The sequence below is a fragment of the Stegostoma tigrinum genome, chromosome 7, assembly GCF_030684315.1.
Source record: "Stegostoma tigrinum isolate sSteTig4 chromosome 7, sSteTig4.hap1, whole genome shotgun sequence".
NCBI classification, from domain to species: Eukaryota; Metazoa; Chordata; class Chondrichthyes; order Orectolobiformes; family Stegostomatidae; genus Stegostoma; species Stegostoma tigrinum.
Genome location: NC_081360.1, coordinates 59,614,634 through 59,642,467, shown reverse-complemented (window position 1 = coordinate 59,642,467; position 27,834 = coordinate 59,614,634). Strand labels below are relative to the sequence as shown.

The 27,834-nt window shown below is 40.8% G+C and overlaps 1 protein-coding gene across 7 annotated transcripts in view; it reads left to right on the top strand.

Moving 5' to 3' along the window:
- The window catches only part of LOC125454239 (RNA-binding motif, single-stranded-interacting protein 1-like), a 249,574-nt gene extending 222,131 nt beyond the window's left edge, over positions 1–27,443 (top strand). For 5 of the 7 annotated variants that reach the window (XM_048534804.2, XM_048534805.2, XM_048534809.2 and 2 more), the window contains 8 exons: positions 6,773–6,888; positions 8,483–8,526; positions 8,708–8,801; positions 9,856–9,906; positions 13,535–13,645; positions 15,531–15,611; positions 16,107–16,194; positions 24,895–27,443. In XM_048534804.2, coding sequence (XP_048390761.2) covers positions 6,773–6,888; positions 8,483–8,526; positions 8,708–8,801; positions 9,856–9,906; positions 13,535–13,645; positions 15,531–15,611; positions 16,107–16,187 — 578 coding nt within the window. In that variant the 3' untranslated portion in view covers positions 16,188–16,194; positions 24,895–27,443. The remainder of the gene's footprint in view (positions 1–6,772; positions 6,889–8,482; positions 8,527–8,707; positions 8,802–9,855; positions 9,907–13,534; positions 13,646–15,530; positions 15,612–16,106; positions 16,195–24,894) is intronic. The other 2 variants (XM_048534806.2, XM_048534810.2) reach the window with 2 other exon arrangements.
- Positions 27,444–27,834: the final 391 nt, after the last annotated feature.

Genomic DNA, 27,834 nt, shown 5'->3' with positions numbered 1-27,834 from the left:
TTTTAATTTGTTTATGGCATGTCCGAGTCACCAGCAAGTAGTTCCTGTCCACACCACCATTGCGCGTGAGAAGGTGAATATGAAACACCACCTTACACTACTGCAATCCCTATGTCATAGATAACAGCAATAATAATATTAGGGAGGCTATTGCAGGATTTTTTTGAAGTAGCAGTGAAGGAACAGCCATATATTTCTTCTTGTTGGTATGTAGCTTGGGGCTCATCTGGTGTCTCCATGTACAGGCTGCTCTTGTTCTTTTAGATGGCAGATTGAGAGGTTGCAGGCCCTATTGAAGGGGCCAGGCAAGTTGCTGAGCATGTATTGTAAAGGATACACATCTGCTGTCTGCCGACGATGAGGAGGGTTCAAGGTGTTTGATGCGGTAGCAGGCAAAAGGCTCCTGGTGCCTTGGATAATTTTGCGTATTGTTGGAACTGCACGCATCCAGACATTTGGAAGGTATTCCATCATACTACTGACTTGTAGTTGGCCCAGTTCAATTTCTCATCAGTGGTAACCCCTTTGGTCCTAGTGGTTAAGGATGCAGTAATAGTAATGCTTTTGAATGTTAAGGGGAGAGAGTTAGTTTTTTTTTCTTAATAGCAGTGGGCATTATCTGCCAAATGTTATGTATCAGCTTATTAACGGAAGCCTGAATGTTATCCATGTCCATCTACATGTGAGCACAGACTATTTCATTATTATCCATATATTCTTCCACTGATGCACACACGACTTCTGCTCTTTCAGTCCCAGATCTATATTGATTGTTGTTTCCTTCGTCTTTTGATTAGAAACGTTCTGATTAAGAAAGTTCCCTTGCACTTGAAGAATTATTTTCCCCCTTCTTGTCCTGGACATTATTTTGCCCCATTCAGATTATGGGTTGATTTAATTGTTTGTATGCTTTAAAATAATAAAAGTCTACATTATGCTAGTAAAATTGTTATCAGTAATCAAGAAGGCTGAATGATTTGTGTTGCTTTTCAAATATGTGAATATACAATTAACAAGTGGAAAACAGTGAAAGGCAAGAAGCTTCAAGAGGATTTGAGGAAAAACTTTAGAAGGTAGAGGGAGTTTAGAATTCCCTGCTTGGGATGGTGGTTGAGACAGGAAACCTCACAACCTCGTAAAAGGTACATGGATGAGCACTTTAGGTATCATGACATTCAAGGCAATGGGACTAATGCGGGGAAAGTGAGACTAGTGTAGGTAGTAGTATATTTTTGGCAGTACTGTCTTGATGGACTGAAAGGCCTTTTCTGTGCTGTGTGATTGTTACCTATTTTCCTACAATGTGAAGTTTCTTTGAACAAGCAACATTTTCCGTTAGTAAACATCCTGGTTGTTCATCTAAAAGTCATATGCTGCACAGCTGACAAGATAACCATGCAGCATGAACAGCTGATAAGAAGTTGAGCTGGTTTGCAGCTTTCGTTTATCTCTATATTTCCGCAGCACAGCTCTTCCTTCTGAACGCCTGCAAGTTGGTATGGAAATAGCTAGTCTATATTAGCATTTTCCTAAGTCCATAAATGAGAATAGTTATTTCTGGTTAATCTTGTGCCATGTTACTGCAATGTAGTTTGGACAGCATTCATATGCTTTTCATCGGAAAAGCATGTGTTTCTCCAATTTGAATGTCAGGATGTTCTGGAGTAGACAGTTGGATCAAAAATTAACAGATCTGAAAGTTAAGAAAGATTCACTGGCTTGTAGTAACTTCTAAACTAATTTGCAAGGTGATTAACAGCATAAGCTTAAATATGTTACAACCATTTCAAAACAGGAACTTAGTTAAATGAATGTTGGTATTCCCCTTGACGAGCTGAAATATTGGTGTACTGATGAATGATGAAGTATCTCAACCGAAGCCTAAAAAGAGTGCCAAATCAGTGGAATGCTGGCTCTGGGTGCTAACCTGTGCTGCTCCAAGGCCCAAATTTGTCTTTCGTTAAATGCAACCATTGACCTGAGGATGCCAACATCTGTCTTTCTTGCGAAACACCAATTAAAGTTAGTCTACAATTTGGGAATGAATATTGACCAAATGACTCAAATATCCTAGTGGATACCTTGATATTTTTTCATGGACTCGGGCAGATCTGCTCTGTATGTTTGAGATTCATAGAAATAAAACTGAATTATCTTGGTTGTTTTTGAGTATCTTTTGACAAGTTCATCAAGGATGAATGGTGTGCAATGCAAACTCTAACTCTTTCAATCTTGGTATAGTGTACACCCTGGCTGAGTTTCTCCAGAATAAGGATATTCGCCATAGCATGTACCTGTAATGACCTAGGAAATAGGTGATAAAATTTCCTACCCTCCTGCCATTTGACATCACTGGCTGCTCTACTTCCAGTGCAGAGCACCTCGTAACCACAGGGAGCTGCAGAGTGTTATGCCTTAGTAGGGTAGTACACTGGAATTCAAGTATTCCCAAAGAAGTTTAATTCAACAATAGTTTAAGATTTGTGATAGCATTGATGGTATGTTTTCAGCAAAATAGCCACCTTGGCTAAGTTATTTTTTTATTTTAATTGATAAACTCGATTTGTATTATTGGACAATTGAACAGTTACTTTTTTTTGGTGAGTAGACGTCAAATTTACTCCAGATTAAAAGACAAGATAAATACGTTTCTATCACTGATGCTTTCTCCTTTGTTTTGTTTATCACTCCTGGATTATTAAACTTGATCTAAACTTATTTTTCTTACATTGATTGGTACTTGAACTGAACAAGGTCTGCAGCTCCTTGGAAGTAAAAGTCATTGTGATGTTGTTTTATTCACTTGTGGGTTGTGGGCATCGTTGGCTGTGCCTGCATTTATTGTCCATCCATTGTTGCACTTGAGAAATTAATGGTGAGTTACCTTTTCGAATAGCTGCAGTCCATTTGCTGTAGGTAGACCCACAGTGCTGTTAGGGAGGGAGCCCTGGGATTTTGACCTAGCAACATTCAGGAAATAGTGACATATTTGCATGTCGCTTGGTGAGTGAAATAGAGGAGAAACTTGCATGTGGTGGTATTCCCATTATCTGCTGCTGATGTCCTCCGGGATGGAAGTGACTGTAGGTTCGGAAGGTGCTGGCCCAAGGATTTTTATTAAAGAGCAGATAAGTGCACAATGTACTTGTCGGTTCCCATAACACAGAATACAAGCTGTGCCATTCCATGTAAATGGTGCACAGATCCGCAAAGAAATTTTGACTTCTGTCAATGTCTGTTCCATCATGTCCTAAGCCATATTAAGTTTTTGCCGAAATGAAATACCACAGATGCCGAAAGTCTGATCTAAAAATGGAAACTGTGGAATATAACCCAACTTTGGTGGTATCTGTGGAGAGACAAACAAAGTTAAGGTTGTATAGAATGGAATGATGGAATAGTTACAGCACAGAAGGATGTCATTTGGCCATTTGTGTCAGTGCAGTATCGGTGACAACCCAACTGATCCCCACACTTCATTTCTTCCCGGCCCTACAATTTTTTTCTTTTCGAATAATTGCCAAATTCGGTTTTGAAATATTGAATCTACCTCCATCACGTGTGAGAAGTAGTATTAAAGGCCCTAACCGCTTTGAACACAAAACAAAAAAGTTATTCCAGTCTTGCCATTGCTTCTACTGACAGTCATCTTAAACTTGTGCTGTCAGATTCTCAATCTGTGCATCAATGAGAATAGTTCAGTATTTCCATATAATTGAAATTCTTCACCCCTGGAATCATTCTCTCAAATAATTTGTGCACCCTCAGTAATGCTTTCATATCTCTGCTAAGTCTGGGGCCCAGAATTGAGCACACTACTCCATTTTGTTAATATAGCAAAGAGTCGAGGAGGACTGGCGAATGAAAGGAGCTGTGATACTAAATAGTTAAGAAACTTTACTCTCAAACAAAGATGATGGAATTTGAATTCAAAATTCAAGAATTTCAAATAATCCACTGCCTTGTCTTTTACTCTACTCATTGAACAAGACTGCATGTAACTTGGCAGTAAGCAAGAACTGCAGATGCTGGAGTCAGATACACTACAGTGCGGTGCTGGAGGAACACAGCAGGTCAGGCAGCATCCGAGGAGCAGGAAAGTTGGCGTTTTGGGTTGGGGCCAGAGAAGAAGGGTCCCGACACCAAACATCGACTTTCCTGCTCCTTTGATGCTGCCTTGACCTGCTGTGCTCCTCCAGCTTCATTACATTTCACTTCACTCTTAGGACTTAGACTGATGGAATGGGCAGACAAGTTAGCATTTGAAATTTAATGCAGAGAAGTATGAAGTGATTCATTTTGGTCAGAAGAATGCCAAGAAACAATCCAAGATAAAAGGCACAATTCTAAAGTAGATGTGAGAGAGACCTGGAGTTATGGGTGAAAAATCATTGTTGGTGGCAGAGCACGCTGAGAAAGCAGTTCATAAAGCAAATGAAATCCTGCGCTTTACAATTAGGGGTTTAGAAAACAAAAGCAAGTTATCTAAAATACTGGCTTGGCCTCGAATGTGTCAACTTGGATCCAAGCCACGTGCTCAAACAGAACTTATGATAATGGCAGAATTTCAAAGTGTACAGGCAGGCCCCAGGTTGTGAATGGGCTCTGTTGTAAGTCAATTTGTATGCAAGTTGAAGTGCAATGCTGAACAGTATAAAATAGTTTTTCTCAGTACAGGAAATGTTTGAATGTTGGATCTTTAACATTACAACCCTCTGTGGGGCTCCATTTGAAGATATGAGCATTGGTAAGTTGGACACACGTAAATTGGGAATCTCCTACATTCCAACAAACATTAAGGGTTATCTGAATGAGTGTCAAGTATCAATAATCTAAAAAGCAGCACTTCTGGCAGATATCAATGATATCTCTTAAACAGTTGCTTGTAGGAAAATATTTGAATTGGGAATCCAAGGTGAAGTGGTATTGTCACTGAACTCGTAATTCAGAGACCTGGGTAATGCTTTGGGGACCTGGCTTTGAACCCCCCATGGTAGACAGTGGAATTTAAGTTTGAAAACATCCTAGAATTTAAAGTCCAATGATAACTATGAAACCATTGTTGCTTTGCCATTTTAGAAAAATACTCATCTATATTCCTCTAGTTCCATTTCGCTAATAGCCTATTTCAGTGAAAATTGTCCCTCCTAATGAAAGAAAGTGTCATCTTTACTTGTTCCAGTCTACTTGTGACTCTAGATTCTTAACTTGACTCTGAGCTACTCTTGAAACCAAGTCAACTGATTAGATTACATCTGGAATACTGTGCTGCACTTAGTGCAGTTTTGATCACCTGAGCTCAGGAAGGAAAGGGAGTGCATCCAGGATTCATCAACTTGTTTCTGGAATGTCAGGACTGCCCTATGAATACAGATTAGTCAAACTGTAATAATTACAGAAAGTGCTGAAGAAACTCAGCAAGACAGGCAGCATCTGTGGAGAGAGGAACAGAGTTAGTGTTTCAATCCAATAGCTTTGTCCACTTCAAAATACTGTAGGTACTGGAGATGCTTTCTTTTGGGGAAAAATTGAGTTTGCATTCTCCAGAGTTTCGAAGAACGAGAAGTAGCTTCATTGAAACCTACAAAATCCTTGAAGGGATAGATAGGATAATTGCAAATAAAATGTTCCCCCTGGTTGGGGAATCTGAAACCAGAAGGCATAAAGGAGAAATAAGGAGAATGCCACTTAGTTCAGAAATAAGGAATAATAAATTATTTTATGGTTGTGAGCCTTTAGAATGTCTGAGGAGGTTCAGCCTTTGTGTATGTTTCATATAGAAATTGGTTAACAGATTTCTGATTACCACTAGCGTACAGGATATAGGGATGGAATTGGAAAGAGGCATTGAAGCATCCCATCAGCCATGATCACGTTGAATAGCAGTGCAGGCTCGAATGATTGAATGGCTGCTCTTTTTCCTATTTTTGTTTGTATACAGGATTGATTTACATGCTATGTGTGGGTCAGTTGTCAGATCCCATCGCCTCTTCCAAAATTGCTGGGAAGCAGGACTGCGTTGGAAAGCCAGCACACTGCTGAGGGTAATGACACTAAGGTGTCACCCACCTCCAGATCCACCCCAGAAGCCAACGAAAAATTCAGCACTGTGTTTAACTCTGAACGCAACAAAAAAATCATTTGGGAATTTGTATGTTACAAAGTTGTAACGTGACTGAGCACAATTTATATTATCATAGCCTACCTCAACTTTCTTTGTTTATAATCCAGGCCATCCATCCAGTAATCCAATCCATTCAGTCAGCAAATATTTTGTGATTTGCTTGAAGTTGTCAGCATAGGAAAATTAGTGACGTAGCACAGAATTCCAATGCAGTATTTGAAATGTGTTTCTAATGCATCATGCACAACATGGGGCTAATGGGGAGGCAATAGCCTAGTGGTAATATCGCTCGACTGTTAATCCAGACACCCACACAATGTTCCGGGGACCAGGTCCGAATCCCACCATGGCAAATGGTGGAATTTGAATTCAATAAATATCTGGACTTAACAATCTAATGGTGACCATGAATCCATTGTTAATTGTCGGAAAAACCCATTTGGTTCACCAAAGATCTTAGGGAAGGAAACTGCCATCCTTACGTGATTTGGCCTACAAGTGACTCCAGGCGACAGCAATGTGGTTGACTCTTAACTGCCCTCTGGGCAATTAGGGATGGGCAATAAATGCTGCCTAGCCAGTGATGCTCTCATTTTGTGAATGAGTAAACGAATATAACTTTAAAAGACAAATTTTCTGTCTTCACAGCTCCCATAGAACCTTTGCTATGCAAGTTTGCTGATGGCGGCCAGAAAAAGAGACAAAATCAGAACAAATATGTACAGAATGGACGAGCATGGCATCGAGAGGGCGAGGTGAGACTTGTAAGTCACAACGAATCAACTTTTGATTGTTCCATCCATGTAAAGCACCCCCTCATCATTGACATACTATTCCTCTCTAAAGTGTTCAAACATACTTTCTTCTCCAAAATGATTGACCCTACTGTCCTCCTCTATCTCCTCTCTCCCCTCTCTCCTGTCATCCATTATCAAAGAAATAGCTACATTGGCCTCTCTTCTTTTTCTTTCTCTGTTAGCCGTCAAGAATCTATTCCTTACTCCCTCTTAGTTTTCGTCTAAATGCTGTTACTTGGTGACATCATTCAGAAACACATCAGATGCTAACAACACCCAGTTTTACCTTCCCATCCTTCTCGGCTCTTCCACATGCTTTGACTTATCAGGCTGCTTGTCTAGAATCCAAAACCGGATGCTCAGAAATGTCCTAAAACAATATATTGAGAGACAGAAGCCATTGTGTTTGGTCTCCACCATGTTTTGCTGCCTGGCTGTTGTCCCTGTTTGAAGTTGAATCAGGCTGCTCATAGTTGTGACATTGCATTTGACCCTGAGATCAGCTTCTTACCACAACTGTGCTGCTGTGAAAATTGTCGATTTTTCATTTCCATAAATCACCTGTTGCTAATTCCACTTTAACTCATCTGATGCTGAAACTGTCATCCATGGCTTTGCTACCTCTCGATTTGAGTTTTCCAATGTACTGCTGGCAGTCCTTCCAGGTTTTCCCCTCCTCAAGCCTTTGCTATCCACGATTTAATTTCTGTGAGTCGTGTTTGTCTGAGACTGCTCTGTTGGTTCCTAGTTGTTTTACACATCAATCATAAAGTGTTCAACCTTGTTTCCAAGCCTCCTAATGGTCACACTGCTCACTCACTCTGTAACTTCCTACAGCTCCATAACCATCCAAGGTATCTGCACTCTTCCAATTGTTGTGTCCACAGCAAATCTGATTTTAATTGGTCCACCGATGGTAGTTACGCCTCAGCTACTTAGGGCCTAAGCTCTATAATTTCTCTGTGAACCTTTACACCTTTTAAGGTGTTCCTTAAAACCTAGGTGCTTGTTGACATCATAGTTGGAGGTCTAGCTTTAGTTTTATTATTAGACTCCCTTGTTCTGGACTCTACCATCAGAGGAAATAATTTCCATCTACGCTATAAATTTCTTCAACCACCTTGGTCAGCCCCATTACATCACCTCTTAGTCATTTGTATTCAACAGATTAGATTGATTCTGTCCTTAAGCACCTCCTTCAAGGGCAACATATCCTTCCTGAGGGACAATGCCAAGAGGTGAATGCAGTTACTCTGCTTGCCTTACATACCATTAAAATTCTAACTGTTTGACTGCTTGATCTGTTAAATCAACATACAAGAAATAAGTAGATTTCCAGGCATGGTCATTTCAAATATTTGATTTGAATGTTTAAAATTAGTTCTTCGTTCTTTGTATGGTAACAAGTTCAGGGTAAAAGTTAATTTAAATAATAACCTGAAGCTGAGCTCATTCAATAGATACATTATCACAACAGTTAAAAATACCTGAACCTTGTCAGTAAGCTCAGTATGAATGCTATTAAGTGTAGAGGTTAAGGAGATACTGATTCTTTTTCCAGGCAGGAATGACCCTCACTTATGATCCCAGTGCTATGCAAAATGGGTGAGTAACAAATTTGATTTTGTACATGAGTAAATGCTCATTTAAAACAATGTACCATTAAAAACTTTATTATTTTTGAATGCAGGAGACCTTTTCAGAGGGTTTAGTTATGTTTTTGTTTACTTCTGTCTCAAATATCAAGTATGATTGACCACTATTGGCCACTACTATTGCCTTTTAGATTTTATTCAACACCATACAGCGTTGCAACAAATAGAATGATTGCTCAGGCATCTCTTACACCATACATTGCATCTCCTGTTTCAGCATATCAGGTTGGTATTCCCACAGCTTATATTAATGTGAATTATTTTATGAAACTATTGATTACGAATCTGCATAAAATGATGTGCAAGTTGCAAGGAGTAGAAAATAATTTGGCAATAATTTCTGTATGTATATCTCCGTTTTAAGTAATATTTTGTGCTTTGAGACATTTCAACATCATAAAATATACAAGTAAAATATGTAAGTAAGAATTATTACTGGAGTGACTGGAGTTATTTTTAATTATTTTAATAATGTCATTGGCTTTCTTGATTGCTGAGTTTCTGTAATCAGTCACTGAACCATGCAAACTGGAAAGACCATAGTTAAACGCTAAGCTGAATTGGCTAATCTTAATCTAACCAGAAATAGTTGGCCCCAAACCCTGGGTTATACTCCCAACTCTAATCCTCATCCCTTCATATTTTGTCCACGTGTTGATATTATGTGAGGATAAGATGACACTCAAGTGTTGTTGAATAGGGTGTTATATTCATTGTCAAAATGCACACATCAATTATGCCTGTTTGGATGAAATGCGAGAAATCAACAGGGACCATAGATCTATGTGGTAGGAACTAGTCAATACTTTGAGAAGGAGCTACAAAGCCAAAAAGCTGGCCCCTTCAAAGATATCACACAAAACTGTTCCTGTGACTTTCAGAAATTCGAGATAAATGGACTAACAAATCCAACCATAGCACTGTGTTGCAGATGCTGAAAATTCAAAATGAACCCGCAAAATGCTGCAAATACTTGAGTGAGACAGCATCTATAGTGAAATAAAGCTAGTTTTCAGGTCAATGACCATTCATGTTCAGGCCTTTTACATATTCTCTATTCTTTGGTAAGGAATTCTAGAATATTAATACTTAAGGTGTAAGTGTTGATTTTTGTATTTACGTTATCAGGGTATGCTTTGTCGTTTTCTTTTTACTGCCTCTTATTAATGATGGATTCTCATCGCAATACGATGTAGCAGTAGTGTTTGTCAGGGTCTGAAGACAGTTTGACTGTTTGCCTTGCTTAACTTAATTTGATGGTCTCAACATTGTGTTGTAGGTGCAAAGTACTTCCTGGATGCCACATCAACCTTATCTTATGCAACATGCGGTAAGTTGCTGTGGACAGTTTTCATGAAAGAAGTTTGAATTTGAGTGGCAGGGAATCATAATGTAATTACATTGCCTTGTCAGGGAATTTGGTGAATATTTTTCCTAATTTTCCCAAATGTGACTTTAATGCTGTTGTGAATGAATGATTTTAGTGGATTAGTAGCAGTTACTGCAGTGTCCTAAATGTGAAGGTGGGATTCGTAACAAACAGGATAATCTACCCTCCTCAGCAAGCAAGCTCACCGGGTTAAGTGATAATCAGACACTTAAGTGGTCACTAGCACACTTCTCAGCTGATTGGCCAGAGCACTGCTGGCCCAAGAACCAATCGGAGGCCAGCAACCACTTTGAATGCCGACACTGCTTCAGAGCCCCAGCTTGCTGACTGCAAAGCAGTGCTGAAGAAAGCCAAGAGTAGGGGGTGGTGGTGGTGTTGGGGGGGAGCATTGTGTTGGAGATGGTAAAGGAAGGATTATGATGTTAATTGGTCACTGCCCTGAACTCCAGTTGTGCCTACAATCACACCCAGATTGGGAAAATTGAGGTCAACCTATTATAACAATCAGGAATGCTGCTACTTTTCTCGTCTACTGAAAAGAAAGCCATTTGGGTCAGAGGTGACTCAGGAAGGTTGACCATGACCGTTTGTATCTACAAGTTAACTCCTGAAGTGGCAGGAAGAGGGTGCATGTCTCACCAATGCTAAATCACCACATGTCCTTTTGGAGGAGTTTAGCTACCTCTGATTGTAATTCCTACAGAATTAGCTGAAAACAATAACAGTAAACTGTTCCCTTCAGTTTACTCATTTAGTTCTTTACTACAAAGATTCTGCGGCAGACAATGGCAAACTATTTTTCTATATGCATCAGTGATTCATGATAGTAGTACATCCAGCAGGTAGTGAAGTGGAAGTTTTTGTTCTTGTTTTGCAGCTTTTGTTTTTCTAATTCGCTCAAATATCTTAAACTAGAACAGTTCTTTAATGATGTTCAGCTGCTCTTTATGTTTTTAGTAGTAATTCCGAATTTACATCTAATAATTATTACTTTCTCTTCCATCCTCAATGAACTTGAATTCAATGAACCATCTGCCTGTATCCTGACTTGCTGCAAATCCTGCTTTCCATCAGCTTTCTGCTTACTGAACACTATTATTCACTCCTGGTTCAGACATGCCTCTAATATTCTGATCCTTCCCATAATCCCACTGTCTATCTCTATAACCATTACAAAGAGCAAATCAAGAGTGTAATAGAATACCCCCCACTTTCCTGGATGAATACAGCTCCAACAATTCTCATGAAGCTTGACACCGTTCAGGACAAAGCAGCCTGTTTGATTGCCACCACAAGAGCAATGTCGGATCAACCCTGATCGGGTTGAATAGCAGAGCAGGCTCAAAGAGCCAAATGGCCTACTCCTGTTCCTATTTCTTATGCATAAATATTCATTTATTCCACAACTGACACTCGGGAACAGCAGGTGCGCTGAGAAATTCACCAATGGCCTTTGAAAGGACCTTCACACCCAATGATTATCTAGAAGGACAAAGATAGCAAATACATGAGATAGCTGCCTGCAAGTTCCTCTCAAAGTCACTCCCCATCTTGACTTGGAAATATATCACTTTTACTTCAGTGTCACTGGGTTAATATTCTGGAACTCCTTCCTGAGCAGCACAGTAGGTGCACCTACATCAAATTGAGTTGCAACAGTTCAAGAAGGCTGTTTACCACCACCTTCTCCAGGGCAATTAGGGATGGACCAGCTACCAATACCCAAATCCCATTAATTAACATCGTAAACCTCCTCCAGCCTGTTAGAAGAACTGCACTCCTCCAGTCTACCTCTCTGCATCCCCACTTACTTTTGCCTCTCCATTGATTATTGTGTTCCAGTTGTTTAAGCCCTGACTTTGGAATTCCCTCTGAAATTCTCTAACTACCACCTGTCCTCCTCCTTCCCTTGCCTGCCCTTAGACACTTCATAATATCTAACTACTTGACTAAGCCTGACCTGTTATCGCTTTACGTGACTGAGTTTCAGACTGTGCCATGATAATGCTCCTGTAAAATACATTTGGACATTTTACTTTCTTAAATGTGCTATATAAAGGCAGGTTTTATTAGAATGCTTTGTTTACTTTTGTGCCCTCACAAATAAGTTAAAACTTGTTCTAGTCATATCTTAACAGCTTTATTTATATTTGCATTGCATGATATGTACTAATAATCAAAGCAAATATAACACTGGATGCATTAGGACTATGTATGTGATGTAGAAGCAAAATAAATTATTAACATTCCATACAGTGGAGTGAAACTCAATTGAAGATGTGTCTGAAAATTAGGAATACTTTCTCAAATGGACATCTAGATATATATGCATGAACACCAAACAGATCTACCCCATCAACGTTTGTCAATTTTGTTTTAAGCTTCACTTCCTCTTTGCAAATGAAATTAAGTCAATTTCAAGAAACTGCTCATGTTTACTCTGAGAATTTGCTGGCTGAATCAGCTTTCCTTTTAGCTACGTTTGCTTTTCATGGTGAATGATTTTTAACAAAATTCTGCTGGAGTAGGAAAATGAGTTTATAGTGCAGAAAGGATAATATAATCAGGCTGGTAGTGACTTAATGAATTCTTATTTCTGTGGATTCAGCATTTCATTAAACTGCAGCCTGTAAATCTTTTAATTTTGGCATGTGTGTTGGATGAGGATAATTTAACCCGTGTCACACCAACTTTACAAAATAAATTTAACTTGATTCAATTTAAAAGATATTAACATTACACTTCAACAGTTGGCAAATTCTGGCCTTCAAACAAATTATCTTTAACAGAAAGTTTACAACAAAATAGTTTAATATGAAAAGTATCTTCAAGGATAATGTTGAATAGCAATAATTGTGCAGGACAAATGCTTTAGTCTGCTATGGTTAAAGATTTTGAGGTAAAGTAGGTATGTTCTCTCAAATTATTCATCTGAACAATAATTTGTTTACTAAAATTCACGATTTACAGTCGTCATATTTCTCTGTTGAAAGATTTGGTAGATAAATTATGGGCTGCATTTTATGTGCCATTTTCAGGTGGAAAGCAGGTGGACCTGTGAAATAGGATGCTTTGTGAATAGCTTCCTGTCTAACCATACCTGCCCTTTATAGGTTTATGTGAGCTGTGGGGGAGTTGTTAGGTAAGCCCCCTGCCCATGGTCAATTGAGGCCCTTAAATGCCTACTTTTGTTATGGGACAAATTTGCTAGCCCGAGACTGGTTTGAGAGATAATCAGCCAATTCTGTGAAGGCAAACTGTTGTTCCAGAAGGGTGAAATGGTTTGTGGGTGGCTGTACTTCATTGTCAACATTTATGCCACACCACGTTAAGTGTGATGGCCAAGAACTGGATTCTGTATGCAGAAGTTCCAGTATCCAGTATCATTTTGGGTTGAGAACCAAACTTAAGCTCACCAGCTGGATATTCAAACCCAGTTGCTCTACTAGTTAGCACAGAATTCATAATCACTTGTTTAGTTACTTCTGTCAGACTTGCAACATTTATTTTCTTTTATAGTCAAACCAAAAATCTTTTTCGTCAATGTACTCTTTTCCCTTTCCTTTAGGGAGCAGTGATGTCGCCATCTATGGATCATCATATGCCAATGCAGCCTGCATCAATGATCACCCCACTGGCACAGCAGATGAGTCACCTCTCATTGGGCAGCACAGGAACGGTACATGGTGTTCCAGAGCAGGGTCATTTTTAGCCTGTACTTCTCTAATGAAAGTTTATCTTAGAAGAAACATGTATTGCGCGGATGTGTTTGCAATTCACAGCTGCACAATGGAATAACTTCGGGCCTGCAATATTTGTTTTCTCACTCTGGCTGAAGATTGAGACAACAGCTTGTCTTTTCTTTCGTGGAATGTGTTGCCAGTCCTACCATTAAATGAGGATAGGGTTATTTGTGGACTCACCACCTTGTGTTCAAGGCTTGTAGTTATCCACCATCATTTGTGACTGGATGTGGCAAGACCTCAGAGCTTTGCTCCAATCGATTTAGTTGTGGGATTATCTAGCGCTGTTGTTTACGTGCTGTTTCTACTGTATGGCATGCACGTGTGATATGGCTTAGCCACCTTGACACTTCAGTTGCCTCGTGATGCTCTCAGTATGCCCTCCTGCATTTTTCATTGAGCTAGGTTTGATCTCCTGCTTGAAGGTGGTGGTAGAGTGAGAGATATGCTGGGCTACAATGTTATGGTAACATACTATACTGCTGCTGCTGGCCCACCACATTTCATGGATGCCCTGTTTGGAGTTGCTAGATCTGTTTGAAGTCAGTTCCATTTAATATCGTGGTAGTGCCATACAGAATGACAGAGGATAATCTCAATATGCAGACAGGATTTGTTCTCAAGTGATTTTCTGGTGGTTAATGCTGTCATGGACTGATGCATCTGCTGCAGGCAGTTTGGTTCAGGATGAAGTAGGGTATATTGTTTCCTCCTTTTTGGTTCCTTCATCACCTGCAATAGGCACTTTAATACAAATGGGAATGGACTGCCATTATGTGTCAGTCAAAATAAATTGTTTCAATATTCCTCACGGAATAATTCTGTCGACACAGAAATAACGTGTGCTCCTGAGATGCTGCTTGGCCTGCTGTGTTCATCCAGCTCCACACTTTATTATCTCGGATTCTCCAGCATCTGCAGTTCCCATTATCACAGAAATAACGTAGTTGCCTCTGAGCTGCAAAAACTGCTTTAGAACTTAGTTTTTATCATATACAGATTTCCACTGTTGGTCTGTAAGAATACAGAAGTTAGTCGAGTAATCTATTGCAGTCAGTTTGTTCCTCAACGTTAACTTAGTTAAGTCAAAATTTTTGACTTCTGAAGCTTCACTGCACTGATCAAGTGGGATAATGAGCTTAGTCGTGTTGTAGCCACTAATTTCAAGATCATCTCTTATTATGATGCTTTGGTTCATTTTAGTAGCCAGGTAGAATAGCATCTGCACCCCTCTAAGTCTTTAGAACGTGCAGTGTGGGAAATTAAATCAAAATTCATTTAGCAAAACTATTCTTTTTTCCTAGTATTCCTATTCCAACTTGTCCTTGCAACCGCTCAATTTAATTTGTAATCCAGCTAATGTGTCAGCTTATTTTGTCATGTTATTTCCTCTTCTCTGTTGATCCCTTTATCACCATCCGTACTATTTGTTTTGTCTCCTATTTCCAGTACTCCAATTTCTTCCTTCCATCTGCACTATTAGAAAATCTTGCTTTGCCCATTTTCTCTCACATCATACAGAGGAAGGAGCAGAAATAACTTGTTTTAAATGTTCTTAATTGTGTTTGATAGCTTTGAACAGTTGCAGCTTAAGAATATATGTCAAATCCACAGCAGATCAAAAATATATTTGCAAATGTTTGCCAGTTTTCAAGCATTATGATTGCATTGGAATTGTTACAAAATTAAAATATTTTGATGAAGTAACTTAAAATGAAGTTAGTGTGTACCACATATGTACAATTAAGAAATGTATTCAGATGTTCATGATCACTGCAACAGTCAGATTGTGTGTGTCAAGGACTGTTTTTTATTTTAAAGTACATGCCTACTGCTCCAGCTATGCAGGGAACATATATTCCCCAGTACACACCTGTGCCCGCAGCTGCTGTTCCAGTGGAGGTGAGTGTGATGTATACATGCCTAAGTCTAGGCATTGGATATGCAACAGTAGGAATACCTATATAGAAATAAGAACTCTGTATAATTACAGGATTTTTAGATTAAATATTTGAGGCTAAATATTAAATACATGGCTCATTACTGCATTGTAAATTGGCTAATTTATAATGCTTGCTATTTAACTTTTCATATATCTGTTACATTCACATCACTGCTTTGTGGCTGATCCAAATTGCGTAAATATTTGACGCACTTAAGTCAACTCTATGTATTTCAAGAAGTATGTTTAATAGAATGCTGTGCTGGACTGTCTGTACTGCCTGTCTGGATCAATGTCTCAGCAGTGAAAGGATGACATTTCTGTAATTGGTGCTTTTCAACTTGATTCCAGTGAATAATTTTATATTCTAAAAAAGGTAATATTGAGAAGCTACAAATGAATTAATGACCCATGATCACAGCATGAACCTTATTGATTATATTTCCTCATCACAGGAGCCTAGTGGCCAGCAGCAGCAAGTTTCTGTAGAGACATCAGCTGAACATTCTCCCTACTCCTATCAGCAAAGCAAGTAAATCTCAGGTGCTAATAATTGTTGCAAGTATTGTGATTTTTTTTTCCCCCGTGAAGATTTTGAGGCAAATTCTCAGAACTTACAGCAACTAGGTGTTTACATGTGAACCAAATTTAAAAGCAGCAGCATTATAAATATCCTGAAAAGCACTTTCACCATGTATTCAGTTGCTCCAAAAAGCGTAGCAAAGGCAACATGTGAAATGCTTACAAATACTTCTTTGATGGGTTTTAGAATTGCTCTCCCAAAGTATTACTATGAATGAATAAAGTAATTCTTCAGCTATTTTGGTACTGTAATCAAATATTGGGTTCAATCTCCCCAGCCCTTGAAAGATATCGGTGGCTCAGTGATCAGCGTCAGGGACCCGGGTTCAATTCCAGCCTCAGGCAACCCTATGTAGTTTGCACATTCTCCTCATGTCTGCTTGAGTTTACTTCTACAGTCGAAAGATGTGAGGTTAGGTGGATTGGCCATGCCAAATCATCTGATGTGTCCATTAGGTGGGTTAGCTATGGGAAATGCAAGGTGATAGGGTCGGAGGGGGTGAGACTTGGTGGGATGCAATTCGCAGAGTTGGTGTGGACTAGTTGGGCCGAATGGCTTGTTCCCACACTGTAGGGATTCTAGAATATTACATTGGTGAGTCAGTTGGAAAAATGTGGTGACAGTAACACTCTCAAAAGGCCATTCAACACTTGGTTGGAGAATCGGAAAGATGAGTAGTGAGTAGCTAGAGGCCTATTTGCATGAATTAGCTGGTTATTATTACCTAACCTCACCTCCCTGCAAGTTTCCCATTGTCCCTTATGACTGCAACTCACTGCATAATCCTCCAGGGCATCTATCTTGGACAGCAATCTTCAACATCTCAGGGCAAGCTTCATGGGCAGCAACCACCTGCCCATCCCATCCATAGACATTGGCATTGGACATGTACCAGGCTCACTGCAACCTCATGGCACAACTCTGACCTACTTAGAATACAGTACTGCACTGCCGTGGTACACTTTGGAGCCCACCGACACCTTTCCTAGTACTGGTGCTGCCAGAACACTTTACACATAGGGACAAGCTGAATCTCATGAATTTGACCAGGCTGTTTCTCGGGGCTCCTCACTTACTATCTTAGCAGTTATTCACGTTTCGCCTATTCAGATGCTCACGGCATCTTTATCTTGCCTTATCTAGTTTCGCGTTTTTCCACTGTACCCTGTCAACCAGAGCCGTCAATCTTCCTCTACCTTTCATGCAGACACAAAGCCAGGAAGCTTGTCATAATTATCAGCAGTGATCAATCAAGGGGGTGAATAAGTTTCTATATGTCAACATCTACGTCATGTCACACCCGCAGTATGTATCAGCAGCTTAGGTGGCAAACAACAACTGAATGTGATTTGAGCCAAATGACCACATCGCAATGTGAAGGGGAACTCATCCTCAATGAGGCCAAGGGAGACAGCCTTGTGTCATGTCAACTCAAGAAGTCAAAGGCATCATCCACATCAGTCAGGGTCTTGGCACAACCAGTCAGCTGCTTCAGGTGGTAAAGGGATTCATATCATTGTGGTCCAGGGACTGGGCCGTGGTCAGTCTTGCAGGTCCAGCACAACCAATCCAGGGAGTCACGGTACGTCAGTCAGGGAGCTGCACAGAGATCAGTCAGAGACCCAGTCAAACGTCAGTCGGGGCTGTGTGTCCAAGGTGGTCTGTTGGGCCATGGTTAGTCCTGGGGGTCTGCTCAGTGGTAGACCAGAGAGATTATCAGGGGCTACTGCTTTTCTGGGGAAGTTGGGCAAATTATTTCTCATACTGGAGGCAGCATGCTGGGATGCAGAGGGGACAACACTTGTGAAAGGTGGGGAGGATCTTAACATTTAATGGGGAGAGAGAAACCATAGAAGTATGTGAGTTACTGTGGGAGGAGGGGTGGTATCATCAACAGTCACAGCTACTCCAGCTGGATGGGAGGACAGTGTAGCATGATGGTTGGCATGACTGAGTTGGCTAGGGCTGAGTTACTAATGTTGGGGGATGAAGTCGTAGTTCATTGAGATATGTGGGACTGTTTGGAAGCTCAGAACTGATGGACTTGAGAGAATGCGGAAAGAAAGGAACATGGAGCTTCAGAGGGGCTGGGGGTTGCTGATATCCAGGCTGAGCCAGCAAGTCACTGAGCCAAGCATGACCTCGTTGCCTTTGACATGCATGCAACTTGTAAACACTCACTGGAAATGGCCGTGACAACACTTCGAATGGGCTCAATAAGTGTTTTTTTTTTCAATCTTAGCAATTGGGCTCCACTTGTAAGTGATGTGAGGCTTGTCAAGGCACACTAGCATTAATCGGGCACGTTCTCAGTACAAGTTGAAGTTATAGTACTTTGTAGTTATAGTACTCTGCATGTGAAATGTATGCTGTGACCAGCTATGTGGAATACAAATCCTGGTCACAGGCAATCTTGACCATGCCGTTGCTTATTACAGTTTGAAGATACTTATTTCAGGACACTGTCACAGATCTAAGCCCAAAAGCTGGAGCAGGACCTATAACATTAAGGATTGAGTGGCCAACCTATCCTGGTGGCTGTGAAAGAGTGACAGCTACACTAAACTTTTATGTGACTAGCTGCCTCCGAGGAGCCACTGGGAACCTGTGTGGGATCTCTCAATTCTCGACTCTCAAATCTATCCAGGTTGTTATGAAGAGATAATGGGAACTGCAGATGCTGGAGATTCCAAGATAATAAAATGTGAGGCTGGATGAACACAGCAGGCCAAGCAGCATCTCAGGAGCACAAAAGCTGACGTTTCGGGCCTAGACCCTTCATCAGAGAGGGGGATGGGGGGAGGGAACTGGAATAAATAGGGAGAGAGGGGGAGGCGGACCGAAGATGGAGAGTAAAGAAGATAGGTGGAGAGGGTGTAGGTGGGGAGGTAGGGAGGGGATAGGTCAGTCCAGGGAAGACGGACAGGTCAAGGAGGTGGGATGAGGTTAGTAGGTAGCTGGGGGTGCGGCTTGGGGTGGGAGGAAGGGATGGGTGAGAGGAAGAACCGGTTAGGGAGGCAGAGACAGGTTGGACTGGTTTTGGGATGCAGTGGGTGGGGGGGAAGAGCTGGGCTGGTTGTGTGGTGCAGTGGGGGGAGGGGATGAACTGGGCTGGTTTAGGGATGCAGTAGGGGAAGGGGAGATTTTGAAACTGGTGAAGTCCACATTGATACCATATGGCTGCAGGGTTCCCAGGCGGAATATGAGTTGCTGTTCCTGCAACCTTCGGGTGGCATCATTGTGGCAGTGCAGGAGGCCCATGATGGACATGTCATCAAGAGAATGGGAGGGGGAGTGGAAATGGTTTGCGACTGGGAGGTGCAGTTGTTTGTTGCGAACTGAGCGGAGGTGTTCTGCAAAGCGGTCCCCAAGCCTCCGCTTGGTTGTTATGAATATATTTTATGACAGATTACTATTTTGTCCTGTTTCCCTCTGAGGGGGTCAGTGCTGCAGCCTGGGCTTTGCCAAGAGAGCTGGCTTCCCCTAGGGGCACAGTGCTACAGACATTGGATTGTGAGCACCAAATCATAACACGCTGACTTCATCAAGTCATTTGTGATCATTGATACAATATCTTAGAAATCTGCACCAACTACCCTGGGAACTAATGTGGTGCCTATATCCTTGAGAACTCCCGTGTTCGTGCTTTGTCTCATGGCCTGGATGCCTTACAGGGATGGCTACTGGGAGACCAGGGCTCCATGATCACGGTTGGTAACTACATTCACAACTCCAAGTGTAGCTGCACTGCTGCCTATTCTTCAACCAGTGTATTCACAGAACGCAATACTTGGTTGTTTATGTTAGGATCAGTTGGAGGGAGAGGAGACCTGGCAATGTGCTCTAGGCAAAGTATGTCAATAATCCCAGTATTGTGTGTTCTCCCCACATGAAGCAGGCATAGAGGGCATGTGATAGACTCCGAAGAGTTGGAAGAGCAGCAGCAGCCCTTCTGAGGAGGCAAATGAGGACAGCGAACAGGAAGAACACCATCTTCTGCATGATAGAATTCTGAGTATCAGGCATAACAAACCAGACAAGACTTAATAAAATCCCCACAGTGTGGAAGCAGGCCTTCAGTTCATCGAGTCCACACCAACCCTCTGAACGGCATCCCAGCCAGACTCTTTCCCCACCCCCAGCCGGTAAACCTGCATTTCCCATGGCCAATCCACCTAACCTGCATATTTTTGGACTGTGAGATTCTAGTTGGTGAGAGCAGGGTGCAGTTATTTCATTATCTGTAAATTTGTTACTGCTTGAAGGACGAGCAATCTCTGTGTCCAGCCGGCAAATGCTGAATAAAAGTGAATGTTTTCAACCTTTGAAGACTTTCCAGTGTGTTACAGTCCCACACTGAACAATATGAAGATATTAGGCTATGCTGGCATTGAGGAGGAAGTAGGACTGCAGTAGACAGGGTTCTGGGATGGATTGAGCCAAAGTACGGTAAAGCTGCAAAGTTTTCTTTTCGAAATAGCAATTCATTTATGAATGTGCAGTTGTATGACCAATGAAGTGTCAGCCAATACACTAAATGTCCTGAGCAGCATTTGTTCTCGGTTCCACACTTGTTATTTGTACAGTGAAAGGCAACTCCTGGCTGACAGTGATAACAAAGTGTGGAGCTGGATGAACACAGCAGGCCAAGCAGCATCTTAGGAGCACAACAGCTGACGTTTCAGGCCTAGACCCTTCATCAGAAAAGGGGGAAGGGGAGAGGATTCTGAAATAAATAGGGAGAGAGGGGGAGGCAGACCGAAGATGGATAGAGGAGAAGATAGGTGGAGAGGAGAGTATGGGGGGGCGCGGAGGGGCGGGGTGTGGGGGAGGTAGGGAGGGGATATGTCAGTCCGGGGAGGACGGACAGGTCAAGGGGGTGGGATGAGGTTAGTAGGTAGGAAATGGAGGTGCGGCTTGAGGTGGGAGAAGGGGATAGGTGAGAAGAACAACAGGTTAGGCAGGCGGGGACGAGCTGGGCTGGTTTTGGGATGCAGTGGGGGAAGGGGAGATTTTGAAGTTGGTGAAAACCACATTGATACCATTGGGCTGCAGGGTTCCCAGGCGGAATATGAGTTGCTGTTCCTGCAACCTACGGGTGGCATCATTATGGCATTGTAGGAGGCCCAGGATGGACATGTCATCTAAGGAATGGGAGGGGGAGTTGAAATGGTTCGCGACTGGGAGGTGCAGTTGTTTATTGCAAACTGAGCATAGGTGTTCTGCAAGACAGTCCCCAAGCCTCCCCTTGGTTTCCCCAATGTAGAGGAAGCCACATCGGGTACAATGGATGCAGTATACCACATTGGCGGATGTGCAGGTGAACATCTGCTTAATGTGGAAAATCATCTTGGGGCCTGGGATGGGGCTGAGGGAGGAGATGTGGGGGCAGGTGTAGCATTTCCTGCGGTTGCAGGGGTAGGTGCCGGGTGTGGTGGGGTTGGAGGGCAGTGTGGAGCGGACAAGGGAATCGCGGAGAGAGTGGTCTCTCTGGAAAGCAGACAAGGGTGGGGATGGAAAAATGTCTTGGGTGGTGGGGTTGGATTGTAGATTGCAGAAGTGTCGGAGGATGATGTGTTGTATCTGGAGGTTGGTGGGGTGGGATGTGAGGACGAGGGAAATTCTCTTTTGGCAGTTTTTTTTGGGGGCAGGGTGTGAGGGATGAGTTATGGGAAATGTGGGAGACACTGTCAAGGGCATTCTCGACCACTGCGGGGGGGAAGTTGCAGTCCTTGAAGAACGAGGGCATCTGGGATGTACGGGAGTGTTGTCCTTATCCTGGGGGCAGGTGCGGCAGAAGTGAAGGAATTGAGAATAGGGGATGGAATTTTTGCAGGAGGGTAGGTGGGAGGGGGTGTATTCCAGGTAGCTGTGGGAGTTGGTGGGCTTGAAATGGACATCGGTTTGTAGGTGGTAGTCTGAGATGGAGACAGAACGGTCCAGGAAGGTGAGGGGTGTGTTGGAGATGGTGCAGGTGAACTTGAGGTTTGAATGTAAGCTGTTAGTGAAGTGGATGAACTGTTCGAGCTCCTCTTGGGAGCATGAGGCGCCAAGAAGACTTTCCACATCAAGCAGATGTTCACCTGCACATCCGCCAATGTGGTATACTGCATCCGCTGTAGCCGGTGTAGCTCCCTCTACATTGGGGAAACCAAGCGGAGGCTTGGGGACCGTCTTGCAGAACACCTATGCTCGGTTTGCAATAAACAACTGCACCTCCCAGTTGCGAACCATTTCAACTCCCCCTCCCATTCCTTAAACGGCATGTCCATCCTGGGCCTCCTGCAGTGCCATAATGATGCCACCTGCAGGTTGCAGGAACAGCAACTCATATTCCACTTGGGAACCCTGCAGCCCAATGGTATCAATGTGAATTTCACCAACTTCAAAATCTCCCCTTCCCGCACTGCATCCCAAAACGAGCCCAGCTTGTCCCTGCCTCCCTAACCTGTTCTTCCTCTCACCTATCCCCTCCTCCCATCTCAAGCCGCACCGCCATTTCCTACCTACTAACCTCATCCTCCCCCTTGATCTGTCCGTCCTCCACAGACTAACCTATCCCCCCCACATCCCCACATACTCTCCTCTCCACCTATCTTCTCCTCTAGCATCTTCGGTCCGCCTCCCCATCTCCCTATTTATTTCAGAACCCTCTCCCCATCCCCCTTTACTGACAAAGGGTCTAGGCCCGAAACGTCAGCTTTTGTGCTCCTAAGATGCTGCTTGGCCTGCTGTGTTCATCCAGCCCCACGCTTTATTATCTCGGAATCTCCAGCATCTGCAGTTCCCATTATCTCCTGGCTGACAGTGCTTGTTCTGATACATGGCTGAGCTTTAAAACTGGTGCCAGTGCTAGGAATCATGGGAAGTTGTGGTTGTGGCAAGTGCTCCGTCTTTGACAGAAGAATTAAGATAGGATGAGGGGAATGTCACGTGTACTGCATTGTCAATGAAGAGAGTTTGCAAATGTGAGAAATCTCACCAGGAAAAATCTTCCATGAAACTCACCAAAATTGACACATAGCTGTGTTCTATTAACTTGCAGCCCATCCTTGACATAAACATTCAGATCCAACAAGTCAACAGAAAATTCTCCAGCATCTTCAGTTCCTACTATAACAGAAAAATGGCACAACTTTGTGGTTAAGTGATGTGTATGTTTCAAAAAAAGTGTTAATGTTACGATAAATAAGTACCAATTCATTCCAGTCATGCTGTTGTGAAATAACACATGCATGCACCTAGATATTAAGCTGAAGCCTAAACCTACATCAGTGTTTCTTTTCTTAGTTCAGCAGTCTCTTGTGAGCAATACAGTCCGAATGAACGGATGTGTGTGCAGACAGTGTTCTGTGTCTAAAGTGATAACACTTTAAAAAAGTAGTTTCAATCAGTTATTTACATTCATGTGCATTTCAATCCTATGCGCTGATATTACTTCGTAAAACGCAATTTGACATTCAGTGAAAATAAGTTGCTTATTTATTTGTTAACGTTAGACCGTTTCATAATCTGGTTATTCTCAGATATGGCTTATTTCTTTGTTATGTTGCATACCTCATTAATGATTACATTTTTGTTAGCAGGATGCATCATTTCTTCTTTGCATTCAGGTTTATTGTACAACACTGTCCTGTTTCTCTCAGGTGACATTTGCACAGGACAAGACACATGCCTGTGTTTTTTCATGTTCTTTCACAATTATAATCTGTACTTGTAATGATAACGCAGCCCGGAGGTGATTGATTATGGGGGCCTTGTGCGAAAACGGACTAGTCTCTGTTCTGACAATAGAGAAATAATTAACCGATCATGGAGCAAATGGAAATATCAAAAAGATGTGAAAGATGCAATACAAAATGCAAAATTTTCATTCTTCTTTCACTCAGCATGAATCCAAATTTTTTTTTATTCATTTGGATAAATAAACAACTGAGTTTGGGAAGAAAGTAAAACCTTTTTGTGGAAATCTTTAGAAGAAGTGGGTGCAGGAGCAAAGGGACCTGAGCCTGTATGTGCATTAGACATTGAAGGTTATAGGACAGGTTGGGCAAGTTGTCAAGTGTATAATACCCTAGTTTTATCAATAGAATCATAGAGTACAAGAGCAACAAGGTTGTGATGAACTTCTATAAAATATTGATTTGCCCACAACTGAAGTTTTGTATCTAACTCCGAGTGCCACACTTCAAGAGGATGTGAAGGTAATCAAAAGAGTGTAAAAAGTGTTCACGAGATTGGTTCCAGAAACTACAAACTTAAAATTATGTAAATTGAAATGAAAAGTTGGGGCCATTTTCTTTGGAGCAGCAATTTAATACAGGTAATTGAAATCATGAGGAGCCTGGCCAGAATACAGGAAAGAGAGAGAGCAAGTATTTTCAGGTAATTAGCAAAAGAAGCAATAGAGGAATAAGAACAATTTTGGCACATTTAATATCTGGAATATGCTGTTTGTAAGTGTGTTGGAGCCAGATTCTTTGAGGGTATTCAAGGAGAGAATTAGATCATTACTTGAAAAAGGAAGAACATATAGTTATTGGAGAGCAGTCACAACAGGCCAACATTGCTGTAATAGTTCTGTGAATCATGTCTTTTTTATAAAAAAACGATAATGTTCTTTTTTGTAAAAGTTTATCTTCCTCATTTTTGTATTTCAGATGTGCAATAATGACCCTTCCCCACTAAGCGGAAGACATTCAAGGACTGAAACAATCACGGCTTCTAATTTAATATGCTTTAGCAATTGTTAACCTTTTGCACAGGTTCTGAAAAAAAATATTTGTAATAAAATCAACTGAAACAGACTATTTTGGTATAAGTTCTGTGAAGTATATAGGAATACTCACATTCATCAAGGGTAAATAAATCTCCAGGAAATAAGTTTATTTTATTAAGGAAAGAAAGCTTATTTTTAAGAATTTGTCTAAACCATAACAAACATTCTGTATGCACAGATTTAGAGAGAGATTTATTATTCAAGGTGCATGGTAGATTAGTCTTTGTAGACTAAAGACTTCTGTTTTGACTTGTGTGAATTCTTCTGTATTATATACCAGGACTTCTTCTGAAGTTTCAAATCAGACCAGAAATCCTCCACTGATATACTACGCTTGCTGTGTGAGTGTTGTTGTGAAGTGTTACATTGTTATGGAGTCTTTTGCCTACTTTATTATGGGTAGCGTGATATGATATATGTTTTCATTTTTCTCGAAGCTACAATTTGCCTTAAATCTCATGTTTCAGTAGCTTTTGAAGCATTTTAAAGCCTTGATAAGATGTAGTGCTTTGGCCATACAAAATGGCTTGGCAATGCCTTGTAAATCAGCGGAAATAGACTTTTATAGAGTTGATAGTCCTAATTTGACTGGTTGTGGATCACACCTTTTTAATGTGTTGTCAATTTTTTAATGTAATTTTTATTATTCTTAGCCAAATAGTAATGGAGTTAGAAATTTTAGGACAAAGCATGTGTTGGGTGTAACACATTTACTCATTTGAAAATTTTAACAAAGGAAATGTTTTAAGGTGGTTGGACTGTAAATTCATCTGATAATAGGAATGAGTTAGGAATTAAGATATATAGTGAAAACAAAAAAATACTTTCACTTTTCTTAAAGTAAGTTAATGTTGTAGTGTTATTAGATAAAGGGGTAAGAGTTGGTGCACCTGTCATTACAGAATTCTTTTTTTTTCTGCTTTAGCTGTTTTTGAAGTTGCTAAAGCTTAGATGATTTATGATTGCTCAGAAGGTAGCAAACAAATGAGTTGCTATTTGAGCAAAAAAATGCAGGCTAAAGCAGTTTCATTCATTTGAAAATAAACTGAGAGATTGGCATAATTTTGAATGGGTACTAGCTCTCTGTTAGTTCTATCTAAAAAAACTTGGCACTTTTAAAAGTTAATATTACCAAAGAATTATGAGCTAGCAACTAGTCAAATGCGGGGGAAAAAAACGTTTTCTCTCAGCCTAGAATTTCTTCTTTATTTTATGCCGGACCAGTTTGTGATTAAATGTGCCTTTTTACATGCATTTGCATTTTTTTAATGTGAGGACACAAAGAAGCATGAAGGAAGGTTTTGATCCAAGCAGTGCCACACTTTATATAATTTTTGTTACCATCATCTTCACTACATGTGCTAGAGTACTAAGAATGATTTTGAAGCTATGAAATCCCACTGATAACTATTTGGAGCTTTGCCTTATAGAATCAGTTTTAGTTCATGTCAGGCTAGTAAAGCTCAGTTCATTTATTCATGAGTTTGTATTTAAAAATAAACAAAACAGGTCGTCTTCCAAGAGACCACGCATTATCTGGTCAGCTGTCTGATCAGTTATCTACCTCAAGGTTCTGTTTTCTGTTTTACTGGGTCAGGTTGCTGGACCTGCCTGCCTCACCAGACCAAATCACTCTAGCTCAGGAGCTAGGGCTAAACAATTTATTTTTTCATGAGTTTTGCTATTTTCAGATTTATTATAATATGTCAATGTATTAAGTTCTTGTCATCAGTAAATTTCATAGTTTCAAAATATTTGCTGCTGAAAATAATTTTGTTAAATAGTGTTTGTTAGACTCTCAACACGTACAACTTGTAAAAATTAAGTAGTTGTGGTATTACTTGATCAGTACTCCTTATAATATTTCTGCTGTGTCAAAGTTCCAGGCAGATTGCAGCATTACAATGTACTTGGACAATTGCTAGAATCAGAGCTACAGACAAATATTGGATTGTTTTGTATTGTTTAAGATTGAAATCTGAGAGGTCTATATAACTGTGTGGAATTGGCTGCTGGTAATATCTGAACTACGTGCCATAATCATTATCTGGACAAGATTTGGGGAATAAAAAACTTACTGTACATAAAAAAAAACCAGTTACCTAAAACATCACATTGTAAACAGCCATTAAATTATAAAGAAACTTAATTTATGAAAAAAGACCTTTTGTACAGATTGTTTGAAAAAGATTTTCATAGATGTCTATATGATCAAGAGTTAATTTTTTATTTTTGTTTTACTCGTGCCACAGACTTGCCAGTGGTAACTTATTTGTCCGGTTCCAAATGACTCATTCTGTAGTTTTGTGTCCTAAAATATAAGCCAAGAAAGCATTTTTGAACTGTAAGTTAATTTAGATTGGTACCTTAGTATTTCTGTTCATTTTCTTTTGGAAAACTTTTGAATAAAAAAATGACCAAGTGAAAATATTTCATCTTAGAGTTGTGTTAATCTCATTATTATTCTTCATGGATTTTTAATATGTTAGTGCTGTGTACTGGTTTGTTCCTTTATACGCCTGTTTCTGTGTTTCTTGCTGTACGATATACACACAGGAATTTAATCATTTAGCCTACGAAAAAGATCAAGGATCGTCTGGTAATCATCTACAAAGAAAATATGCTCCAGAGCCATTAAAATTTGGTAGTAGACCACCTTAACCAATGGTATACCTTGTCATGCGTTAATAGCATGAAACCAAGTGTATAAACTCGGGCATTTGCCTGACTAAATATTTGTATACAGGTATGTCCTGTATACAATGGGCTGATATACCATGTGAGATCCTTTGTGTTGCTGCACAGATCCCTGGTGGTAGTA